The sequence below is a fragment of the Squalius cephalus genome, assembly GCF_949319135.1.
Source record: "Squalius cephalus genome assembly, chromosome: 23".
In the NCBI taxonomy this organism is placed as follows: Eukaryota; Metazoa; Chordata; class Actinopteri; order Cypriniformes; family Leuciscidae; genus Squalius; species Squalius cephalus.
The window spans coordinates 23,319,153-23,344,445 of NC_137144.1; the positions used below are offsets into that span (position 1 = coordinate 23,319,153).

Sequence of the window (25,293 nt, forward strand, 5' to 3'; positions counted from 1 at the left end):
ACTGTGTATAATTATTTTGTATATATAAATACACACACATGCATGTATATATTTAAGAAATATTTGCATACATATACTGTATATATATTTATATAGTTTATATTATATATATATATATTTTTTATATATATATAAATAACACATTTTTCTTAAATATATACATGCATGTATGTGTATTTATACATACAAATTTAATTATACACAGTACACACACATATATTATTAAAAACAAACTTTTATTTTGGATGCGATTAATCGCGATTAATCTTTTGACAGCCCTAATTAAAAAAAAGAAAGAAAAAAGTTACACTGATTTATGTTTATTAAAGATAACACATTTTACAAAAGTACTATAAAACTTATTTAATATTAACATCATGGTTCTGACCAATAAATGTCAACATTTTGCATAATTTTTTCGATGACTTCTCTATTTTTGTCTAACGATAAAAAAGCTTGCATTCACAAAAGTCATTTCAAGCCTAAGAACTACTTTGGAAGTGAGCTTGAAACTCAAATTTAAAAGAAATGACATTTTAAACATTTTATTACGTTTCATGGCTTCTAGGCACAACCTGTGACATATTGCCTGTCTCTTTTTATCATAAAAGATTTCATTAGCATACACTAAAATGATAAAAATCAAAATGTTCTTCCACAAAATACAGTTTTGTATTTTAACCGTTAAAGAGCTAAAAGTTACAAAGTGTACCTTTAACATCACTGAACCATATACAATATAATCAACAAAACTATTTTTTTACGGGTTAAATAAGGTAGAAATAGCTCTAAGGAAACAATTGCAGGTTATCACTTTTTACAGTGTATAATTAAGCATTAATAGCGAATACAAGAAAGTAGTGTTTCCATAAAAACACACAAACAAGTCTTGTTTAAAAACATATTCATAGTTTTATTATGAGCAGTTAACTCGGTAATGTAGAGCTAAATACCATGAGATATGCAGTTGTAGGTAAAAAGCAGTTCTGTGAAATCATCACTGGCAAATAAACATTTGTAAATAACAGTAAATACATGATTTCAGTGAAATGATGTGAATGAAATGGTGGTGGATGAGAAAAAACACACACTCGCACACATTCTCCCGGTTACAGACATCTGCTGATACTCTCTCTCTCTCGCTCAAGTTCTTTCTGTGACACAGAATTGTGCCCGTAATGCTAAAATGAATCTAAACTACACTCAAATTATTATATACAAATATAAATCGATACAACGTATTTCTACGGTGTGACCCGCAAACATTCAGCATGACACACACTGAAATATCTCTTTCTCCACACACACACAATATTGTTTCTCTCTAATGGAACTGAAACTGCTGCTTTGGAAATGGAAGGCGGAGCAAACTAATGTTCCCGCCTTAGTTTGTGATTGACAGAGACTCTATCCAATGACCTCACACGAACCGTTTCTCATGCATTATCAATCATTAAATCCCTTTCTGGCAATCCCTTTCTTTCAACCTGAATATGTTAATGAAATAAAAATTAAAACCGGGAACCGTGACAATATCAGCATCCCAATTTGCATACCGTCCATGCAATAAAGATTAATAAAATAATCTGTGTGAAATACTCTTTCTGTGAACGCCTTTATTACCCATAATCCACTTGTGCGTAAGAGGATTGAGGGCTTGTAACAGTTCATCAACTTTTTTTGTTGTAATAGTGAAAAATGATACATCCAAAGGCCAAAGTTGCCACAGCAGTTTTAAATAAATGTAAAAGTAATAATACAGGTCAGCTAGATGTTAACACAATGCATTCATTTGATATATATTGCAATACTAGCATACTACATACTCAAGAGTATATACTTTCCAATCACAGTTAAAGTACACATCTGTCGTATGCAGTAGAAGTAAGCAAACTGGGATGCTTCACTCTAATGTCCATCTCTACATTGCCATTGCCTTAAACACACTCACGCATCAAAATAACACTATAACAAGGACAAAATGCTGAAGAATGTGCCGTCCCTGGTTCAAACTAATGATTCACACACACACACACAATCAAATATCCTCACATATGAGGCTGGGGGTCTGATCCCCGAGCTCGCATTCTCATCAATTATGTGCCGAACAGAAACAGGAAGATAAAGAATAACTGCATGCTGAGAATATCAAGTGCGTTAAATATATCTAAAATACTGTAACAAATGTTAACACTTACTTTTAATGATTGCACATACATCCGCATAGCGATATTCGGTTCGTAATTCAGTAAGGTCAGGGTTAGATTAATCCGGATGTGTCTCAAAAGCAGGTCAGAGCCTTTTCTGCAAGTGTGAACGCTACGATCTGAATCTGGAGTGACTCTAGTTTGATTACAGTGAGTTTGGTGCCAATCTCTGTGATTGGACATGTATGTGCATGTACTTTTGAGAGCCAAAGTACTACTAAAGAACCAAACTGCATTTGTTTTAGGTACATAAGGACACTTTCTTTATGAGGGAGAGTATTAATATCTGCTCTTTGACTATGTAAAATGCAAAAATATTGTTTTGTTCTGTGTGGTCCAGAGTGTTTAGTCTTTGGTAAACTTTACAGTGCTCTTGTTGTGGTAGAAAAATATCCAATCTGTACTCTCGAACGAATCTGTATGATATATCAGGATCTGATAAAAACATTTGATTGAAATGACTGATTAAACATGATGTTTTTGCCTCTTTCCATTAATCTATCTCTCTCTCTCTATATATATACACACATACACAAACACATAAAGTAAGGCATGTTATACTAAATTTCATTCATTCAGTGACCCGATGGTGGACCCTTATTTTAGGGGCTCCTTACACAAACTCCAATATGTGATGATTACATAATAGTTATCCAATAGTTTCATGAGTTAGTGGAATCATAAGTCATGATGCAGCTGATGTTGGATCAGTGGTTTTCTGCTGATATACACGAGTCCCTACAGCAGAATGAAAAGCATAACTAAACACACTGGCGGAAAACCCACAACACGCTCACACATACACACACGTCATGCAGTTTCACTTTGTTTATAAAAGCAGCTCTATAAATGTGCCATTATCTGTGGAGTTAAACATGACTTCACTTTGTCACTTTTCATCCTGTAAACGGTTTGATCGAACTCTCTGCATGGTATTGCATGGTATTAAAAGTAAAGCAAACCCAAAACACATTCACTAACAGAGTCAGATGATATGGTTTCCTCAAATAAAATTACATGTGTGCACGTCCGAGCCTCATTGATCAGATGAGCACGCCCTGTGGCTGCTGCAGGATCTTGATCACTCTGCTGAGAGATTCGGTGGTGGCGAAGGCCAGATACTGACAGCACAACCAGTCCTCCAGGCTCACGCCACAGCCCGAGTCCAAAGAACGCTCGGCGAACTTGATCATCATAAGCGTTCGCTTCAGGTCTAGCCAGTTCTGCAGGACGGTGTGGCGCTGGACTGCCCCGGCGGGAGGGTTCAGCGAATTAAACAGATCCTCTCGCGGGCCCCACAGCAGACACTGCAAACACGCCCGGGCGTCCCCCATCTGGATGCGCTCAGAAGGGTTGGGGTTGAGCAGTAACGTGGCGAGCTGCTGAAGACCGTTAGAGTAGAGAGAGCGCAGTGGGATCTGGGGCAAGTCAGAGCTCAAGTATTCCCTCTCTTTTAGCGCCGGACTTTCCTCGAACGGATTGGGTCGATGCAGCATCTCGTAGATCAGTATGCCGGTCTGGAATTCATCGCACTTGCGGTACTGAGTGGCAGTGAGGAGCTCTGGTGCCAGACGGGACTGGTCTCGGAGCGAAGCGGGTTCCAGCACCACGTTCTTGAGTTTAGCCTGAGAGAAGTTGCTGATGATGAGGCGGGCGGGGCAAGCCGAAGCCGTGGCGGAGGAAGAACCGGACGCCGCGTTGTTGTTCGGTTCCAGCAGCTCCAGGTTCCAAGGGTTCCCGGGCTGGCAGTGCACCAGGAGGAGGTTCTCGAGCCGTAGGTCGCAGTGCGTGACGTGGTAGGGTTTCATGTGCTCGAGTCCCGCACACAACTGCAGCAGGAGCAGACACACCTGCCGTTCGTACAGCTCTGGGCTTCGTGTGTGTCGCTCCACGCCCTCGCGGACGAAATCCGCCACCGTCTGGAACGGCACCTCGCGAGTGATCACCACAACTCGGCTGCAGAGTTTCCCGCCCGGTCCTGCCGCATCTCTCTCGTCCTCCTTTCCTTTTCCCTCTTCTCCTCCTTCCGTACCGCCTCGCTCATCTTCTCTATCCTCCTCTCGCTCCCAAGGAAGCAGGCGGGCCGGAACATCTGCCAGGAAGTGCCCACAGTCCTGCTGGATGTTGAAGTGCACAGCGATACTCTGCCGAACTGCCAGGCTGTGAAAAAACTGCTGCTGAGTCTCCTTCACCACACCCCGACAGATCTGAGATCAGACAGGAAGAGAAAATTAATCTCTACGTACACATGCAAATCTACATAAGCAACATTATAAGGTCTCAAAGGAAAACTGCCAAGACAAAAGCTGCAAAACTCAGAGAAGTACTTGCCCATCTTTGTCAGAGAGTTACTTTATGATGGTTTATAAGGTGTTCAATTCTCTATGTAAGCAACGGTAATGGCGATTAACGATAATAGCATAATTAGCATTAATAGCAGGGCTTACTAAGATTATTTATTTTGGACAAAAAGCAACAAATGTATCCATCGCAGATCATTTTAGGGCTGTGAAAAGATTAATCGCGATTAATCGCATCCAAAATAAAAGTTTGTGTTTACATAATAAATGTGTGTGTACTGTGTATCATTATTTTGTATATATAAATACACACACATGCATGTATTTATTTAAGAAATATTTGCATGTATATACTGTATATATGTAAATATAATTTATATTATATATAAATATAAATATTTGTATGTATAAATAACACATTTTTCTTAAATATATACATGCAAGTGTGTGTATTTATATATACAAAATAATGATACACAGTACACACACATTTATTATGTAAACACAAACTTTTATTTTGGATGCGATTAATCGCGATTAATCTTTTCACAGCCCTAGATCATTTCATAATGCACTGTGACGAACTATGTGCTGTTTTTTAATACTGCTTAAAGTATCGATCCATTAGCTAAGCAACATGACCACATCAGACTCAATCAACTGTCAGTCAAATCACTCTTGCTGTTCTTGTAAGAAGCAAAGTTTGTGAGCTGCACAGAAGACCATTACTTGATTTTCCTGCCTTAAACGTTTAGTTCACTTCAAAATTAAAATTAAGTCATCATTTACTCACCCTCAAGTTGTTTCAAACCTGTGTGAATTTCTTTCTACTGAAAAGAAGATATTTTGAAGAATGTCAGTAACCAAAGAGTTGATGGACCCCATTGACTTCCATAGTATTTTCTTTCCTACTATAGATGTCAATGGGGTCCATAAACTGTCTGGTTACTGACAGCAAGGATGGAAATTAGCACCCGCCACCAGCCAAATGCGGGTGATTTTGTGTTGTGGCGGGTAAACTCGCTTCACCTACCGGCCACCGTGGCGGGTAAATAAAGATAGCATACTGTTTCACACGGACGGCGGACACTTTTAAAGGAGGCACACCTTCAAAAAAAATGTGGCGTTACATCGCAGGCGTTAAGAGGTCTGCAGAGAAAACATCTTTGCATTGACTTAACACTGAAATCACTCGCGCCTGACGCGCTATTCGCATCCGGTGTGAACGCACCAGTGGCGACAGTGGAGCGTTTTTAAGATTTCCACTCTGGAGGGTGGTTTCACTTTTTTGCGTTTTTAAGCCCCAAAAACGCCGTCTAAACGAAAGGCTCATCTGATAAAGTATTTTTACGTTTTCACCTGCGAGCGTTCTCGTGTAAACAGGGCCTAATAGTTTCATTGTTGGGACTAAAAACCTAAAACTGGAAGCCATAAAAGACCACGAATCATCCAAATGCCACATCCAGGTAAAAAAAGAGAAATATATATAAGAGAGAAAGAGTGTATTAGAGAGAAAGAGAAAATGTCAGTATTTCATTGAGACTTGAGATTAAATAAACATTGAGTGGCTGGTAGATTTTGAAATCCACCGACAAAAAAGTTAATTTCCGTCCCTGACTGACAGTCCTCAAAATATCTTCTTTTGTGTTCAGCAGTAGAAAGAAATTTACACAGGTTTGAAACAACTTGAGGGTGAGTAAATGATGACAGAATTTTCATTCTGAAGTGAACTATTCCTTTAAAAGATTATACCACAGTAATGGACATGCCACAGTAAATAAGTATAAGACTGAGCTTTCACCTTGACAGCGTAGTTCACCAGAGGTTCTCTGGCGAAAGATGCTGTGTAGTACACGGCGTCTCCAGCCTCGCAGCAGGGTTTCCCCGCAGTCAGCCGGAAGTGAGACCAGCTGTCCGTCCCGAAGCGCAGATGATCTTTTTGTCCAGCCATGAATCGATCTTCACATCTGGTTGCCAACTTACGAAGGGTGTCCGTGTGCAGACCTCGGATCCTCCCGACCACTTCCTCCCAGCTCTCCATGCCTCTATACGGCACCTGTTTCTGGCCTTTAGCGGGTCTCCCCGCCCCTTGTGTCCGGGCCGTCAGACTCTCTGTGCTGCGGTAGCCTCGGCGGTCACTTCCCTGAATGGAGCTGCTGTTGGTCAGGCAAGACAGGCTCCGCCCACCCACGGGACGCTCCAGGGAGTCTCCAGATTCGTCGGGATGTCGTGCCTCCGAGCTGAGTGAGGAGCTCTGACTGGTTGTGTCCCATGTGGACTCGAGATCGTAGACCGGATTGGCGACGCTCAGACTGGTCCCGCCTGGTCTGGCCTCTCCTTTGGGTCGTGGGACAGAGAGTTCTCTACCTAGAGCGGATGGCTCTGTTTGAGCACGTGGGACTGATTTTTTGGGCAGGGGAGGTGGTGTGGATTTAGTTGTGGGTTCGGTGACCTCTGGGTCAGAGGTTAACGTGTCATCAGATGCTTTAGGATGTCTGGGATGTTTCACAGGGATCATGTTGGCCCTGGACTCTCCTGTAGAGCGAGAAATGAGGAATCTCAGTGTCATTTGAGAGGAATATCAAAAGAAAATGTGATCATTTTTTAATCCTTCTGAACAACAATGCTTAACTGGTGCACTATTGGATTTCCTTTAAAAGCTGGTAACATTGTCTAACCTTGATCCTGCCATTACATGTTCCCTTTTACCATATCTCAATCTGCTGGATGAACAGTCTTAAATCGTTTCACACACGCTCCATCCGCAGGGACATGGGATACGAGTTAGGAATTATTTAACAGCGTGAAACCTCATCTAACATTCTTCACTAATCTGCTGTAATCTCCCAATAATCAGACCGGGGCTTCCTCTGAGGCCCTTTCACCAGGACAGGGATTTTTTTTAGGTCACGTCTATAAAACGATCAAAGAGTCAGTGGTACGAAATTAGAGGCAGCACATTAACCCCTCAGAGACCTGTTCTGCTATGCAGTTCAGAGGTTCATCAGCTCAGCAACGCTATTGTGAGATATCAGAGGTCAACTCTGCAAAATAATAAGGAGGGAAGGAAGTAGCCATCAGCAAACAAACTCTCTCGGGAAAGCTGAAAATGCATGATTTATTTCTCATATACTGTGTGATGCCATACAGCTCCATTTAGACATACTTGGTCTGATAATCTGACAGTCACTCAGAGCTGTGACCATTTAAGTCCCAAAAAAACTAAATCCCTGATTTCCACACAGTGACTACAGTCAGCTTGCAAGAATTTTACTGCATCTTGTCACATAACTACTTCATTGAACCTCACGTGTGTAAAATCATTACATAGACAACCAGTATTTTGTGAAAAAAAAAGTATTTTCTGAGGTTATTTTCAGGGTATTATTAATTTTAATTTTGTTGTAACGGTTAATTTCAGGATTGATCTTTTCCTATTCTAACAGTATATTATTATATCTTCATGTCAGGTAACAAGCATTCATATTTTCTGTACATTATAACGTTTTAATGTCTGAAGCATTTTAATTCTAGATCTTCTAGGAGCTTTACTGTAAAAACAACAACAGGAAAAACAGTATTGAAATATATTCATATCAGTTGTCAGCCATAACATAAATATAATTATAGATTATGTCATGCCATCCAAAGGTTTAAGACCACAATGAAAACTGAAATGAAAATGTAATTCAAAATCATAAATAAACAAATGTGTTAGAACTTTACAACATTTTAAAACAAAGACATAAGAAATATTTAAGATTTTGCACTATTTCTTGGACATATATAATAATGTTTAATGTTGTAATTGACATTTAGTGCAAGCAAAGCTACATAAAATACACAGACACAATTCATGCAAATAAAACTAAAACAGAGAAAGAGACAAAACCATACCTTCTTTTACCGCACAAACTTCAGAAAAAACTCATCAGCTAAATGACTTCAAATTGAGAGATTGAGAGAAGTGATCTTGTTTATGAGTCTAGAAATGCTCTTCCACATGCTGCTGCCATGACAACCTAAATATATCAACGTGATCCGGCCAAATCAGGTCAGAACCTCCCGCCGCTGGCCCAAATAAATGGACAGAGCACACAAAGTGACCCATCAAATGTGTGTGTGTGTGTGTTTGACTTACCCAGGTTGGTGTACGTGGCCCTGCAGCTGCTGGGCGCAGGAGAGTGTGAGATGGTATGAGCGAATCCCTCTTCCTCTCGCTCTGCCTGGCTGCCGCTGTTTGAGGTGGGCGACGCTGGGGGCGGACAGGAGGCAGGAGGCTCACGCAGGGGCGACAGCTCCAGCTTAGCAGGAAGAGAGGTGCCTGATGAGATCCCAGTATCCTGAACTGGAAGCTGACTGCGTGAAACAGATACAAACAATGATTGAGATTTGAGAATTATTCTTCTACTCTACCTCTTTTTTAAAGGGATAGTCCATTGAAAAATTTAAGTTCTGTCATTATTTACTCACCAAGATTTTGTTCCAAACCCATATGACTATCGGTGAATAATGTCTATTTCTCACTCAAGTCTATCATATGGCTGGATAAGACTTTGTACAAGTCGTATGGACCACTTTCATGACACTTTTATGGTGCTCTTGCACCTTTTTAGAAGCTTGAAAGAGTAAGTCAGTCTACTTACTGAAAAAATAAAGTCATTCGGGTATGGAACAACATGAGAGTGTTTTAGTTCAGGATTTAATTTTAATTAGCCTGATGGCATCCATCTGTACTTGACTAATCAAACACAAAATACAACCGTCCTTTGCTTAGATTCCAAACCACCATCCCTCCTGTATCCCAGTGCCAACCTTACTCTCCTGAAATAACCAGTCCAGGAACGCTAAATGGGAGGAATCTTCTGCAGGCAGAGCATGTCTGGACATATAAAAACATTCTGTTCCATTAAGGTATGACACCCTCAAAAATCTATAATACGGAAATGTGTTCTTTAAAAAAATAAAGATAAGATTCCTAATGCTTCTATTGAAACACCAGTGCAAAAATGTGTTGTAAACACACAAGAGAAGATATCACCTCAAAAAAAAGTGTTTTTCTTCAACTGATAGAGTATCTGGGTGTCTCAGTGTTTGAACTTGTTAAAAGAACCTGAATCAACGCGTCTGAACTATCTCTTTTTCTTACTAAGGGCAGATAACGCTCTGCAAACACTCGCTCGCACACGCCAGCTGAAACAAGCACCCAACTAAGAGCTTCAGTAAAGTGTTCGTCTGTTTAATAGAATTTGAGGAAGTAACGCTTACCCACCATATTGGCTCACACAGTCACCCATTTGATAAGGTCAAAGACAATAAAAGTTTAAATCAGAAGCAGGAATTCCTTGCTTTCAAATACTCTCTTGGACTCTGTTTTTCTTATTCCTCCTCCCTCTGCTGTAACATTCGGTATGAATATTTCCCCTACACGATTAACCCTTAACAGACATCTACCTGTGGTTGTTCATCAGCTCACAATTGTGACATATCAGGATCAAAGTCCTTCGCTTCTGCAGATCACACACACAGGTATGACTAAAATAACAGGAAGTGGTTTATATAGTTTGGAAATCACCTAGTTACTTTTTCTACTACTACTAAGACGAAAAATAATAATTCAATATGACCTGAACAGAGAATAATTAGAAATCAAAACTTTTTTGCTACAATTAAGCTACAATTCCAATTAAATGGGAAAAAATGATCAATTCATGTACTTTAAGTTCTTAAGTTAAACATTTCTCTTTCTTTCTATTTGTATTTGTTAGGTTTAGCAAGCTAGCCTGCTAAGCAAACATACCCTAATCTCAAAAACTTTTTTGCATTTCATCTGGGATGAATATGAAGGCCATGCAAAGAAACACATACTAAGACCATATCATATGTTTCTATATTTAAAATCTAAGGGAGAGAGGGGGGATTGACAGTGAATGATGGCTTACTTCATGACTTTGCTAATGAGAATACTGGCTCTGCTTTTGGGTGGAGTCGACAGATTGGATGCAGCACCTTCTACGGTGATACCCTCTTTGTGCTCCTCAACTCGAAGCTCTGCCTCCTCTCCACCTGTGACGCTTTCTGATTTGTAGGTGAATATGATCGTGGGTTTCTGGTGAGGGTCATCGGTCTTGGACTCTGAAAACCAGTGCTGTCTCTGTAGAGGTGGAGGAGGCAGTACGGTGATGACAGTCCCATCCAATCCCAACAACTTCCCTTTTTCCTTCTCTCTCTCCATTTTCTCTTTCTGTTCATCCTCGTCTTTCCGCCGGCGGAAGAAACTCTTGAAGGATATCCAGCGCTTGGGCTTGTTTCCGTCAGTCGGACGCCTGCCCTCCGCACTTGGACTGGTCTCTCCATCACTAGGTTTGGCGCCAGCTGGTCTGGTCCAGTTGCTGAAGTGCCTTTGGAGCAGGTTGCTTGAGTGGTAAGGAGAGGAGCTAGACCGGGCTGGGGGAAACGGGGCACTAGGTTCAGATTTGGGGCTTGTAGGCGGTACAGCAGCGGAGGCACTCTGAGATTTGGGAAGGAGTTTATGTGGTGTGTCTCTTTGAGGTTCTGCAGAACAGTGGAGTGATTTAGGTCGGTTAAGAGTATCTCTGGAAGCATCCGGTGGCAGCGAGTAAAGCTCCTCAGCACTGCAGGTCTTACTCTGGCCAGCAGGGGAGTCTGGAGGAGAAGGTGGCGGCTGAATGGAGGCCACAATCTGAGACAGAACAGCACTTGCCTTCTCTCTCTGACCTGAACATCCACTTGGCGCAACCTGGTTATCTCTGCTGCCCTCTGGTAGTTGCTCACTGCTGGGGTTATGAACACGATCCAGGCTGCTGTGGACCAAAACAGCTGGTTTAGGGCTTAGGCTACCAGAAGGGAGGACCGAGACACCTGTCGTAGTCCTGGATTTAACATTGTTTACAGTTTGCCCAAATACTGTTGTGGTTCTCAGTTCCCCAGTAATAGTTACATCTGTTGTGTGCTTCAATTGAGGAGGTGTCTGCTCAGACGGAGAGGGCTGGGAACTTTCAGAAGATCCAATCTCCTCATATGTGTGGCTGGCCACTCGCTCTCCGGTCCTAAGCTTGGAATGCGGCAGCTCACCATTGAGCCCCAGGAAACTCTTGTAAACAGCCAGGTTATCATAAGCACTGGGATTAATTACTATGGGAACCTTCACTGCTTTTTTTGAGCTGCGTGCATATGCAGGCTCGTCACGGATGATGATGGGAAATGGGGGCATGCCGGCATTGTTGTAGCTGTTGAATTTGATCTCGGACAAGTTGGGCGTTTTAGTCGGGACGGTACGGGCAGAGCCGAAACCTGCAGTTGGAGATGTGGGAGCTGATTTGTGATTAATGAGTCTCTGAGCGGCACTGCCGCATGTTAAATCAACTTTAGGGATCTTCTGTCGAGGGCTGGTGCAGGATGTCCACACTTCTTGGTAACGGATGCTGCCGGGTTTTGTGCGGAAACCACTGGGGCCTGCAGAGGCAGCACCTGTAGGAGATTGAGGCATCAATGGAGATAATGAAATGAAGGGAGATGCCACAGGTGATACAGGAGATCTGGAGAACTGAGGGGAGGTGGGTGAGACAGGACAGGGGTCAGCAGAGGTGCAGAGCGTAACATTGTGCCCACTTGACTTTGGAGTGCTTTCATTTGAGTGACTGTGATCATCTTTAGTGGCCATAGAGGCAGAGACATCCACCACCGTATAGGGCTTACATATAGGAGCCTTCTCAAGATTCACTACTCGATAAGGCTTGGCCTGCTCCTCAGTTGGGCTGAAGCTGATTGTGATTGGCTGGCCTGGAAGAGCTTGAGGGAGAGCCCCACCCTCCCTTTGATTGTCAATTTGTTCTTCCAGTCGGATGGCTAGAACAGCTTTATGAGTTTCACTGGATTTAGGCGAACTCAGTCCTCTGGCTGAAAGTTCTTTACTAGGTGTGAAAGGAAGACCATTTCTCTGGTCACCAGTGGCCCTACTGCTGCCAGCGCAGGATTCTTCGGGCAGAGAAGTCAAGGACTCGGGTGAGGTGGTGGACTCAGAAGTGGACAGAAAGCCACTACCCTGGTGATCAGAGGCATATGACAGAAGAGCAGAAGCTCCCTTTGTGTCAACAGATGGGTATCCATTGAGAATCTCATCATAACTGTCATCATAATCCACTGCACAGAACCGTTGCAGTGAACGGTTACGTAGAGGCACTGTATTCCACTTCTTTCCTACAGCAAAGTGAACCGGGGATAGCGTGGCTGCACGGAAATTGGCAAAACGAGGTTGACCCCGCATTCGTATCCCCATTGCTAGCAACTCCTCGTCACTTTCATCCCAACTGTCATGCTCTCCATCATCATCATCACTACTCTCATCCTCCTCCTCATCGTCACCATCACTAGAGTATTCTGGATAACAAAAACGTCCTCCCTCAGAGCTGATGACCTCTGCACTGTCACTGAGGGAAACACGTTTTATTGCTCCTCTACCACTACTCCCAGCATGGAGACAGCTTGACGGTGTAAGGCCTCTCTCTAATGAGCGCCGGTATGAACTGCAAATCCGGCCAAAAAAGTCCTCTCTACTTGAACTGGGAGAAGATCCCAGACCAGCAATTTCTTTCAGCACGTCCGTCAAGCCATTGTTATTGCGGCTGCTAGTTGGTAGTGGGGAGATTGCACCATATGCCTCTGTCTGCCCAACCAAATCCTCCCCTTGATTGTTGTTTGTTTCTGCAGGTCTCTGGCTATTCAGGCTGTTGTGGTTCCACGCAGTGAAAGGTGAGCTCTTAGTGACCTGCGCTCCCTCTGCATACCTTGGCACATTTCCCTCAGAGTCCAGACCTGGCGGAGAGCATGGCAGCATCATGGTTGGCTTTACTGCAATCGTAGGTTTCTTGGCGACAGGTGGGCGAACCTGCCCTGCACGGGATGAGGATATGCTCCTCTGGCTGTTTGTGAGTTTAGCATTGACGTTCGTCTTGCTCTCATTGGTGGAATTGTCTTGCTCTGGAGGCCGGTGTAGGCTCTTAGGCTTAAAGCAGTTTTTGCACTCCCCTGGTTTCCATACATGTTCAGTGAAGGTGTTGCATGCAGACATGTCTGCAGGGCAGTGCTGCAGGGTCAGTGAACAGGAAATCCCTCCATCACACACACAAACTGCAGGCTGAACTTCACACGCACACACAGTTTACAAACTGTGCTGTCAGTACCTGCAAAAAAGAATAACAGAGTCAGCCAGGGTACCAAATGTAATCACTGGTTTCATCTCACATATAGGCTGCTGAATGAGGCACTCATTACACTTTTCCAGCAGGGGTCAGAGTTTTATTCTTAACATGAATTTCAAGTGTCTCTCTAATACACACATACACAAACACAGGCTGCCAGACTCTCACAGCTCTATTTTTGGATCACAACGCAGCGCTGAGCAGTTGCAGGTAAACATCATGACTTACTGACACCACATACACAGTCAAAATTGTACTTTAACTGTAATCCCGAACAAACCCTGCCCCTACCATTTACAGACACATTTGTTGCGTGTTTTAAGATTTTAAGACATAGCCTGTGTTATTTGTGAACTTTTTTGCAAGTGAGGGTCATTCAGGTTTTACTATATGAGGACATTCTCAGACATCTGGACCTCAAAAGTAATGAAATTATGCTGGTTGTAATTGTGTCCTATTTCTCCCAACATCTGAAACACTTGTAAAATTCCCCAAACCCAATACACAAATATTTTTATTACACAGCGGAATGACCTACTCAATCAAACACTCATTTATATGCAATACAGTCAGGAACATAAATAAGAAAGATGAGTGCTGGCAAGGTTTTACAAACTCTTCATTTGTGACCTGTTGCTCGGCACTTGTTCAGGGCAAAGACTCTCAAATGAGGGTCACGATGGTCAGATCATCAGGGTTCATGTCGCCATGGAGCACACTAGACATCTAAAAACCGCAGAAGAACATGACTCAACACAGACACAATTGATCTAACAGAGGATTTACTGTTCGTTTTCTAACATTCCAGATATAAATCATAGGCAGAACTATTCGCTGCACAATACTGAATAGGACCTTTATGGTTATGCATTTATAATACATTTAAAAGGTTAAGAAAACAATTAAGCAACGGGCTCATAAATTACTTCATGTGTAATTGTGTCTGTACCGGCCTTCTAGATGAGATTTAGCATTGGTAAATCATACTAAAACTAATCTCAGATTTACTGTTTGGAAAATCTGAGTTTGGACTTACTGAAACTAAAAAGCTATACAATCTATAAAGCTCATTACCTTTAAATCTATCAAAACATAATAAATATCTCTTAACAGACCAGCTAATTGCATATAATCCAAATCAGGATTTAGGAACACAGAGAAACCCACTCTAATCTCTCTCACTCACACACCTACACACACACTTTGAATACTGAGGGTTAACGGAGCTCCTTCCTATTGTCATGCCTGTATGAGTGAGCGAATGTGTGTGTGACTGTGTGTGTGTGTGTGTGTGTGTGTGTGTGTGTGTGTGTGTGTGTTTGTCTAGGGGCAGATATATTTTTGTGCTCTCTGCTAAATCCATCTGCAGACTGAGAACAACATTCCATTGCACAACATCTGAGATTAATGAGAACGAGACAGACAGAGAGAGAGACAGGAAGCAAGAGAGGGAGAGACAGCGTGTACTCATGAGGATGCAGCAGCAGCTCGTGCGTTAATGAAGCTCTTTATGGCTTTCAGACAGATGGAGAAACATCTCTCCACCCTTCATTTTCCCCCTTAGAGTTCATGTCACTTCTCCTATCTTCCTCCAATGTTCTTTTTTTCAGGATGTGTTGACTCAAGTGTGCACTTATAGTCATAGCTTTATTAAAAATCAAACAAACAATACTTAACCTCAAAGTTAAAAATTTAAAATGAGGCAAAGAATGAAACTAAATCCTGTTACAAACATATAAAACCAAACTAAGATGCTTTAATAGTCTCATTCAAATTTGTCTCCATAGTACTGTTTGAATGGATGGAATATATTTTCTGAACCACCAACTGTTAACTGTACCCAAGAAGGTAGCAGAAAAGATATAAGCTAGAAAGACTAGTCTTGGCTGGACGGTGTGTGCACAGTCACACCAGATGTCCTTAGCACAGAATCAAAAAGGCAGTGAACGGGCAGATGTGGTGTTTTTTTAGGGACGTGTTTTGGGACAGTGCCAGGAAATATGGCACTGCTGTCTAACTGAGGAACATGCTGCCACATTCACTAAAAAAAAAATGATAAATGAAATGAAATTCCTGAAATTTCAGGAAAATATTCATGAAATGCTCCTCCTGACAGCAAACAGAGGCAGGAACCAGGCACAATTTTGAGAAGATCCTTGAGGTTCCTGATTCTGTAGGCCAGAGCTTGAGAATCTTTGAAAATAGACCAGCAGTCAGAGCTGTGGCAAACTAAAACACTTTTGGTTCAAATCCCAGGAGGGTTGATAGATAAACCACTATAACTGAGCTCTCGAGCAAAGGAAAACAACATCAAGTTAATACAGGGGACAACATCTGCAAGTCACATTAAATAAAATATGACACATTTGAACAAATATATGACAAAATGGTAGAGTCTCTCTGTCTCGGTACAATCTGTTTGTTGTTCTCTGACTCCTTCACTGAGTCTCTCTCATGTTTCACATACCTGAGTGATGACATCACTCCAACCACTCAGATCTAGACTCCACCCTCACACACTCTCTCCAGAGCCACCAGTGTGTGTGACGCTCAATGACTGAGATGTGCGGGGTGTTCAGCGTGTAGGTATAATACGATTGATCTAGAGCAGCTAGAGTTACAGATTTCAAGTTATAGCAGACAGAATAGATATAAAATGACAGAAGATTGAATGTATATAGAGTTAAAGCAGTAACTAGAGCAGGTATAGGGCTGGAGAAAGACTGAGCAGTTATACAGCAAAAGCAAATGTAGAGTTAGGCCGTGTGTCCACCAAAGTGTTTTTTAGCCTTCTGAAACGCCTAGCTGTGGGCGATTGAGAGCACTTCGGCAGTGCAGCGTTTTCCCAGTTGAGACTAGGGATGGCGAAAACTAAAAAATTTTTGGACCGACCACCGAGCCTCATTAGCCGGTTGAAACCGGTTAACCGATTAGTTTAAAATATGCTACGCTATTTGAAATAACAGCCATTTCGAGCCGCGCCAGCAATTTCGCAACTCTGTCGCATCTCTCTGCCGCTCTGCCTCCCGCTCACGTCACTTTTTTTAAATCCCCTACAGCGCGAAACATGAGTCCCGCAAACGCGGCGCCGAGGAGCTTGTATGTAATCGGAGGACAAATGGCTCCTTAGTTTCTAAATGGTTTGGGTACAAGGTGATCGCGTTGAAAATAAAGGCGTTTGTCTAGCGTTAGAAGCTCATTTGAAACATTGCCGCGGCTCATTAAGAAAATGACAGCTCCGAAGAGACGGCGCTTTAGTTTGAGGTAGTGCTAACAATAATAAAGAAAGATGATGATTCCTGTCGTCTGCCCTGGCTTTAACCTCGAGTGTTTTAGCCTGTAGCCTTTACTTTTCGCAAACCTTGTGAGCGCACGAACCCAAACGCTGTGACCTCGCGCCAAATGTTTTTGTTGGTTTATTAAGTACAAACAGGCGAGTTATGAAAAATTGAGTGTGATGGATTTGTTCACTTCACACAAAAAGATCTTGGAATGAGATGGCTAACTGTAGTAGCGTTTAGTCCACTGTCTATAATAGCCTAATTTAGAGATCACCTTTTTTTTTTTTTACCGACTACCGACAACTTTGATCGGTTAACGTTGATACGGTCAACCATCGGTCAAACGGTCATCGGTTAACATCCCTAGTTGAGACGCTTTGCTTGTTATGATACAGAATATCCGGAAGTGTTACTAGTATCTCATTTCACAGATAGTTTGTTTCTATATAAAAATGTCATTACAATGTACAGTATTTGCTCTGGCTCTTGTTTTAAATGATTTTGTTCCATTATTATGCTTCTTGTTGTTATTTGTTGCCGTTGTCCAAGCAGAATGTGGCGGTTGTTCGGTGTTGTATTGGTCCCGCCCCTCCTCCACTGCGATTGGACGGCTGGGTAAAAAGTGACAGTGATGAGCACTGCGTTTTGCCCAAAGTTGAACATTCTTCAACTCTCTGCGAACGGTAAAAAACGGCGAGCACTCCCATTAATAACAACTTGGAAAAATACACTATAGCCTGTGGGAAAATGCTTTGGTGGATACATGGCCTTACAGCAGATAGAGAAGGTATAGAAGATTTTATAAGTATAGAATTACATTGGCTAGAGCAGGTATAGAGTTATAACAGAGTTATAGAAAATAGAGCAGATATAGAGGCATCAGTTAAAGAAAACATAGAGATACAACCGCTAGAGCAGATTCAGATGTTACAGCAGATTGAGTATACAGATACAGTAGCTAGAGCAATATAGTTTTACAGCAGTAACTATAGAAGGAATGGGGTTATAGAATAAGCAGTTATAGAGTAACAGAAGCTAGAGCAAATACAGTGTTACAGCAGATAGAGTAGGTATAAAAGTAAAGTACAGTAGATAGAGCAGATATAGGTTCACAGCAGCAAGAGTTACTCAATGTTATTGAGTTACAGTAATAACTAGAGAAGGTATAGTGCAACAGAAGCTAGAGGAAATTGTACAGTTTCAGCAGACAGAGAAGTTAGACAATTCCATCAGTTACAGTAGATGTAAAATGGAGCTGGAAAGTTTTAGAGTATTCTGCATTAGTGTTCCAGAAACTGTGCAAGAAAAAAAAAAAAAAAAGAAAACTGTGTATCATTGTGCCTTTGACACAAATACATATTCATAGGCACTACCCACACAGACAATTATGTCATCAACATATCTAGAAAGAGAACCAAACAACTAGCCTAATTATTTTTGATCCACAAACCAATGCAACTGTGTTGCTTGTGAACAGCAGGATGCAAGTTCACTGTGCTAGTAGAAGACTGATTGGAAATGACTCAACGCCACTGGCAGGTCTTGCTGGGTTACCATGGCAACCTAAAAGCTCATGCACACAAACCTGAAATGCAGGTTCCAAAATTACTCTTCTTCACAACTTGGAGCAAAAAATGTCTGGCACCCTTAAGATCCTTAAAATCATTTGACCCCTTGAGCCTGAGATCCGTTACATCTGCCCACATTCCAATAAACATTTGACCCAGAGATGCCCCTTCCTGAACACAGCTGGCACCTGTCTAGAATAATCAGCACCTGATAAAAGACGATTAATCTTCATCACTGTCTGCTATGAAGGTGAACAGCGCCCATGGGCTTTTAAACAACGAATGCATGAATGGGCAACAAAGAAAGAGTCAGGGAGAAAGTACTTATAACATGATCTCCTTCATGCTCCTAAACAAATTAGCTTGGGAAACCAGATTCTGTGGAAATCTAAGAGGAAAAGACATTACGATAAGATCCATTACGACATTAGAAGCTCTTTACTCGGCTTGGAGTCTCTCTGCCTGCATTTTAAATTATGTTTAAATGAAACCTCTGGTAGCGGATGTTACTCAGTCACCAATGGGATCTTCAGGGTGATGCTCTTGGACAACAGAAACCATTATCTATCAGTGTAATGTAAAGAGCCATGTGGAGTCTTTACGTTTCTTCAATCTGAACTGATGGCTGCTGGTGGATGGCTTCCTGTTGTCTGATTGAATCGGTGCAGCACAGAAATGCATCATGGGATGTAAAGGTTTCATGCAGTGCATGTGCATTTCAAATTTCTCCTGGGGGTTTAAAATTCAAGACAGTGAAACATCCTGCCTGTTGTACAATCTGGGCATAAAAATGTGACATTAAATATTATGCAGGAAAAAATAAACCGATATAAAAACAAATGATGGATAGCACTTGAGATGCTAATAGTGATATTTGAAGGGGCAAATTCTACTCTCAACTAGACCCTGTTTACACCTGGTATTAAGATGAGTTTTGGTCGATCGGGTCACAAGTGGACGACTCTAAACACAGGTGTAAACGGGTCTAAAACGTTTTGAGCTTGTCCACTTTCAGCCACTTCCAGAGGTAGGCCTAGTCAAAAATGCCTTTGACCGGATTGCTTTTGTAGTGTAAACGCTCATGTGGTCGAATGTGTTCAAACAGCCACAAAAGACCACCAACTCTCCGTCTACTGATCTAACGCTGATCTAAACATTATGGGAAGCGCGCTAGTAAGACGGGATTTAAACTTTGTCAGTTAAAGACCCAAGTTTGGTTTGAAGATGAAAAACGTACCAAACACAATGTTCTCTCTCCATTCCTGATTTCTAACACACGCTCACAGCGTTCGGTGCGGTCTTGCAGCGGCCAGAGCTCCGGGCGCGAGCTTATTTCGTCCATTAGATCGAATGTCCATTTGACCCTCCCCTCAAAGAAATCAGGACAGAAGTGGTTGAAAGCAAAAAAAATACAGATTAAAATACCAGGTGTAAACGTTAACGTGTATCCCATGCGATCTGATCAAACAAAACACATGTTAATACCAGGTGTAAACACTAACAGCACTAATTCTGCTTATGTTTGTCTTTTCTGGGAAAATTGTATGGACTCATATTGAACTACACAGATTTTTATCCAATCAAATTAGCTCGAGAATGAGTATGAACCTCCCACTAAAACCACCTGCAACTGATTTGAACTCTTATTTCAAAAGAGCAAGACAAATCCTGTTTATATCCTGTCTCCTTTAACGATTTAATGATCACCTTTGTCCTGTAAGATTGTGTAATAAGCAACTGCCAAGTCAATTTTCTTGTAATCTGACCTAACAATGCTTGAACGCACAGTCGCACACCTCACTGTTTTTCCCAACACAAATAAGAGGGGTGATTAGCCTGAATCCTGATAAAAAAACAAAAGCATGTTTCTCATGTTTAACAGACTGGCGTGAGAAGAATATGCTCAGTCCGACTCATGCAGATTTACCATTGTGTGTGTGTGTGTGTGAGAGTGTGTGTCATCAAAGGGATGACAGATTCCCTCAGTGAGCTGAATACAGGATCAAAGCTTTACTCTAATCACATAGTGAATAATAATGAGAAACTGATCTGCAGCGCACGCACACACACACACACGTACACGTACGGGCTGGCATCCCCCGGCAGTATGCATGCAGCTTCCATATGGGAGCGTTACATAACCGACTCATCTTCACTACACAATAGATTCATCTAATTCTTTTATTCCTTCCATCGCTCCAGTCTCTCCCTCTCTCAGCAGGTGACTGATTCCGCATATGTTCGACAAACTCATGACTGAAATAATTCAGATGAGGTTCACTAAGGAGCAAAACATGTTTAATGCAACTAGAACATGAAATTCATGAATACGGGACAAAGATAATACGAGCACGCACACAAACAGCTGCTCCAAATCACTGAGAAGAGCAACATTGTGGGTCCGTTCCAAAAACTAGTAAGCTATTGTGAGCTAAACTAGTGAACTACACTAGCAGTATTTGTAGCCCTGTAAGGCAGCATCCTCATATTGAGTGATTTGGCGCTCTCTATATACACTACAGGCCCCGATACTCACGACAAAAGGTTTTTTTTGTTCTTTGCTTAGTGGTAAAAAAAGTTTGAAATACCTGAGCAGTGATACACTACTGTTAGGGAAGATACAACACCACCCACACTACTGAGATTTACTGGATTCATCATTTAGATGAATATGTAGATATAAACGGTGCACTTTCCTCTTGATAAAAAAAATAAACGCGCAACAAAAATGACAGCGGTGAGAAAAAAGCAGTTCAGAAAGCATCAGACCATATGTGGATTTGTTTGAAAGAGCTCTGCAATACAGCACTCAAATCAGGTACAGTCACATCACGTTTATTTATTTAGCACTTAAATAGATTGAAAGAGCAAGCAGCATCAGATTTACACTCTCCACCTTAATTTGCCATGTTGAAGTAAGCTATTTTCTATGTGCAAGACTTCTGATTCATTCGGCGCTAAAGAGAAATCAAGAGAAGAATAAGAAAGTGCAGTGATTACGTCAGTAATTACGTTAATAATTACCACAATACATTCAAATAATATGGTAAGAAATATCAGTTTGCAATATCAGGCAGCAAAATGAGCCACTTCGTACAGCTAAAAAGAAGTGGAAGCGAATGACATAGGAAGCCAGACACATACACTTTACAAATGGCACCGCCCTCTCTTACATTAAAAATAAGATGGATTAAACATGGAAAAACAGAGTCAGTGTCATTTTCGATTAGAATAACTTCAATTTCTACTATAAAGCAGCTCTCCAGTGTGTTTATGTTTTTACTTGAGCCTGACCTCAACGGACTCGATGGTTTGAAGGTGTTTTTCTGGAAAGTTTGCTTTGGAAAAGCTGTTTCGAACTCCCGAAACAAACTCCCAACAAACAACAACGTCTTGGGCTAAAAAAAAAGTTATGCTCTAAAAGAAAAACACAAATAGGTTACATTTTTTTAAAATTGAATTAAAAATTGACCATTTTCTATCAGTTTTTAGCATTAAATGAATTTCAAGTATACATTTCTCTAATTTTGTCCACCGTCTTGGCTCATTGCAATGCATTTTGGGTTTAAGTTGGCAAAGGATACAGGTAAGAATAAAAAAACCCAGCTAGACAAAATGCAAAAGAATAGAATCAAATGCAGGGGTTTCATAAACTTTTTTAAAACCTGACAGCGTCTAAAAACAATACTCGTGGTGGGATGCAAAAAAAACAAAGATGGTATGGCGCAACAGATAAAGTTCTCCATCTGAAAGTGTATGGTGCTTTAACACACAAAAAAAATCTAGATTAAGTCGTCAAATGCACTAATTGACTAGTTGCATCATGCATTCCATGGAAGAACATGGGTCATATGGATTTGCAAAGACAGGACAGTGAGTAAATTTAATTGGGTGAACTTCCATTTTCTTATGCAATGCATGATTATTCATATTATTCTTAAGTACATGTTATTCTGAAGAAAAAAATCGAAATGTAATAACCTTCTTTGCTTCTGAAAAGACCTTTCCTCTCTGCTGATTCAACCAACTCTGCAGAGGCAGAGAAAAATATTATCATCTAACAATATTATAGCCTGCTTTGTCTTGCTTCCTACCAAGGTTTCTTTCTCACACCGCTTACTTTTTCCTTGCCTTGGTCTTGCTCGCCGGGGATATCATGCACTATTCTTCGTAAAGCTGCTTTGGAACGATTTGCATTAAAAAAGAAAAGCGCTATACAAACCAATTTGAGTTTAACCAAATTGCTTTTCATGATCAACCCGTGATGGATTTGATAAAAGTCCCACCCTTCATTATTTCCCACTAACTATTCAGTTTGACTCGGAAATGAGTCACATTATGGATGTCGCCGTTTCTGTTATGAAAATATTAAGAATGAAAGAGTGATTTTCCAGTAGGAGAGGGAGAGACTGATCATTTCCAGCATCCTTTTGCACAGCTGCAATAACAGGCCACCCTGAGCATGGCAGGACGGAGCAGGACTGGGTGAAGTCGGATGACACAAAAAGCCTTCAGGATTACAACGGGCCCCTTAGGGCCACCATGGACTGTGATCTTCCTGCACACATTAAGCCAGTCAAAGCAGCTGTCCTGAGGAAATACTGTGAGGATTCAACCACACACACACAGAGGCTTTGAACTCGGCCTGTACGTTTCATCAAGTAATCAATACCTGAACCACAACAGACCCTAAGCTTAGTCTTGCGTAGTCAAACCTTTGACTGTCGGCATAAAGCCAGCTTATTCCAGCCAAAATGTGCCCTCTTAAACAGGAAGTTAATGGGCTAGTGGCCAAAAGGCCTGTTCACCTTAAAATAACTATAGCTATATTTGTGTTCATGCTGAGCGCACAATGCAGTTTTGTTGTCTGCTGCATTAAATACTTGAGCTGGATTCTGATTGGCTGGATTCTTTAGCTTCTGATTGGTTGTCAATGTTTTTAATTGTTCATCATATGGAAAAAAATCATTGTGAAAGTAATTCAAATGATATGTTCCTCTGTGTCGTTACATTTGTGGTCTGGACTTCACTACTCTCATAGAAATGATTAAAACTTAATTGTTATAGTTTAATATTATCCTTGTGTGAATGGGCCTTGAGACTACTAATATTTGTTCGATTTTTAGGGATGCACTGATATTAAAAGTCTGACCAAAACAATAAGCGTTAACCAATAACCAGGCGATTTAATTAAAATATCATAAAAATGTCAAAATAATTGAAAAACAAAAAATGAAAAACTAAAATAGTGATTGTGAATAAAAAAATAAATAATAATATGCATTAAAATAAAGTGAATTTAGGCATCACGACATTATAATGTACAGTATGAAAAATGGATGTCAATTTTGAGATCTGCTAGAGAATATATTTAACAACATTATTTTATTATTTTTTATAAAGATTAACTTTAAGTCAGCGTCAGATGATGACAAATGTGAAAATAAGGTAATTGAGCATAAATCCGAGTGATAAAACATTTTTATCAACAGTATCAGATGAACACATGCCATATTGGTGCAGCGGTCTCTATATGTGATGTTTTAGTTGTGTGATTTTTCTGTGGTTTCCCTGGACGACCATTAATGTCAAGCCCCTCGAACCGACACAAACTGCTCTAATCCGAACCGTAAACTTCCCCTCCTCCTTTCAAAGCCAGACCCTACAAACACACTCAAAGAGATGCACACTAGAACTGTATTAGGAAGAAGAAACGCAGCTTCATAAATATTCAGATTTGTTAGGGACATGATATTTCTGTTTAAAGAACAAATGAAACGTGATTCACACGCATGCACAGATGTTTGTAGGTCTCGCTAACCTCTGTGTGAGTGTTGATGGCATGTTCTCATGCCACGGCACATTCCAACCGTGTCTAAGACTAAACAGCCACTACAGTGATAGAAACCAGAGGAATTCAGCGCTGTCACCCACTCGAGTGTGTGTGTGTGAGAGAGAGAGAGAGGTCTTTGCAAGGGCATCATTTTATTTGCAGTAATTGGTTTCTGAGTGCCATTTGGCTGATTCACTGAACGCTTTTAACCATTTCTCAACCATTCGTTTGAGTACTGATGCCGATTTGATACAGAGATCAGCCGTTTTTCGGGTTCAGTGTGTGTTTGTGTGCTCACAGGATGTGGCTTTGAGAAAACAGATCTCATTCCTGCATTCCTCTGTCGCCATAATGGCCTCACTATCGGCCAATCAGCATCCAGAACCAATTATGGCATTATGACCTCAAAATCTCCCTGGAGATAAACAAAAAAGCAAGACAAAGACAAACCAAGTCCATATTTTCACATGTAGGGATTCGGGAAGTACCTCTGCTAGACACCTAAACAACGCATGCACAATTCTATATAAGGCGTCTTCCATTTGGCTGTGAGTCACCATTAGTGCTTTATAAGGGAACAGGACTAATATTTACACTAGAGAGGTCAGAGAATGTGTGTGTTTGTGCTACAACTGTTTATATGAGCACTAACACACACTCACACACACACACACACACACCCATTAGAATAATCATTTCCTATGGGAGTAATAAGATAGGGTGGGGGTTCTGACATCACTTCCTGTTGGGGTGAGCGACTTCAAGTCCCTGTGGGTTAAATTATCCTGTATAATTAACAAGCTTCAGAATACTAGCTTCTTACTGAACAGCTTTTTTTTAAATGCATTAGTATGCCATGTTATTTTACGTGTTTAATTTAACG

General features: G+C 41.2%; 1 protein-coding gene across 1 annotated transcript in view; it reads right to left on the reverse strand.

The window, feature by feature from the left end:
* Positions 1-1,198: 1,198 nt before the first annotated feature.
* peak1 (pseudopodium-enriched atypical kinase 1) overlaps positions 1,199-25,293 on the reverse strand; it is a 33,523-nt gene continuing 9,428 nt past the window's right edge. Inside the window, exons 2-5 of the mRNA XM_079859348.1 lie at positions 10,450-13,710; positions 8,649-8,866; positions 6,309-7,042; positions 1,199-4,414 (exon numbers count right to left, since the gene is read on the reverse strand). Coding sequence (XP_079715474.1) covers positions 3,251-4,414; positions 6,309-7,042; positions 8,649-8,866; positions 10,450-13,598 — 5,265 coding nt within the window. The 5' untranslated portion in view covers positions 13,599-13,710 and the 3' untranslated portion in view covers positions 1,199-3,250. The remainder of the gene's footprint in view (positions 4,415-6,308; positions 7,043-8,648; positions 8,867-10,449; positions 13,711-25,293) is intronic.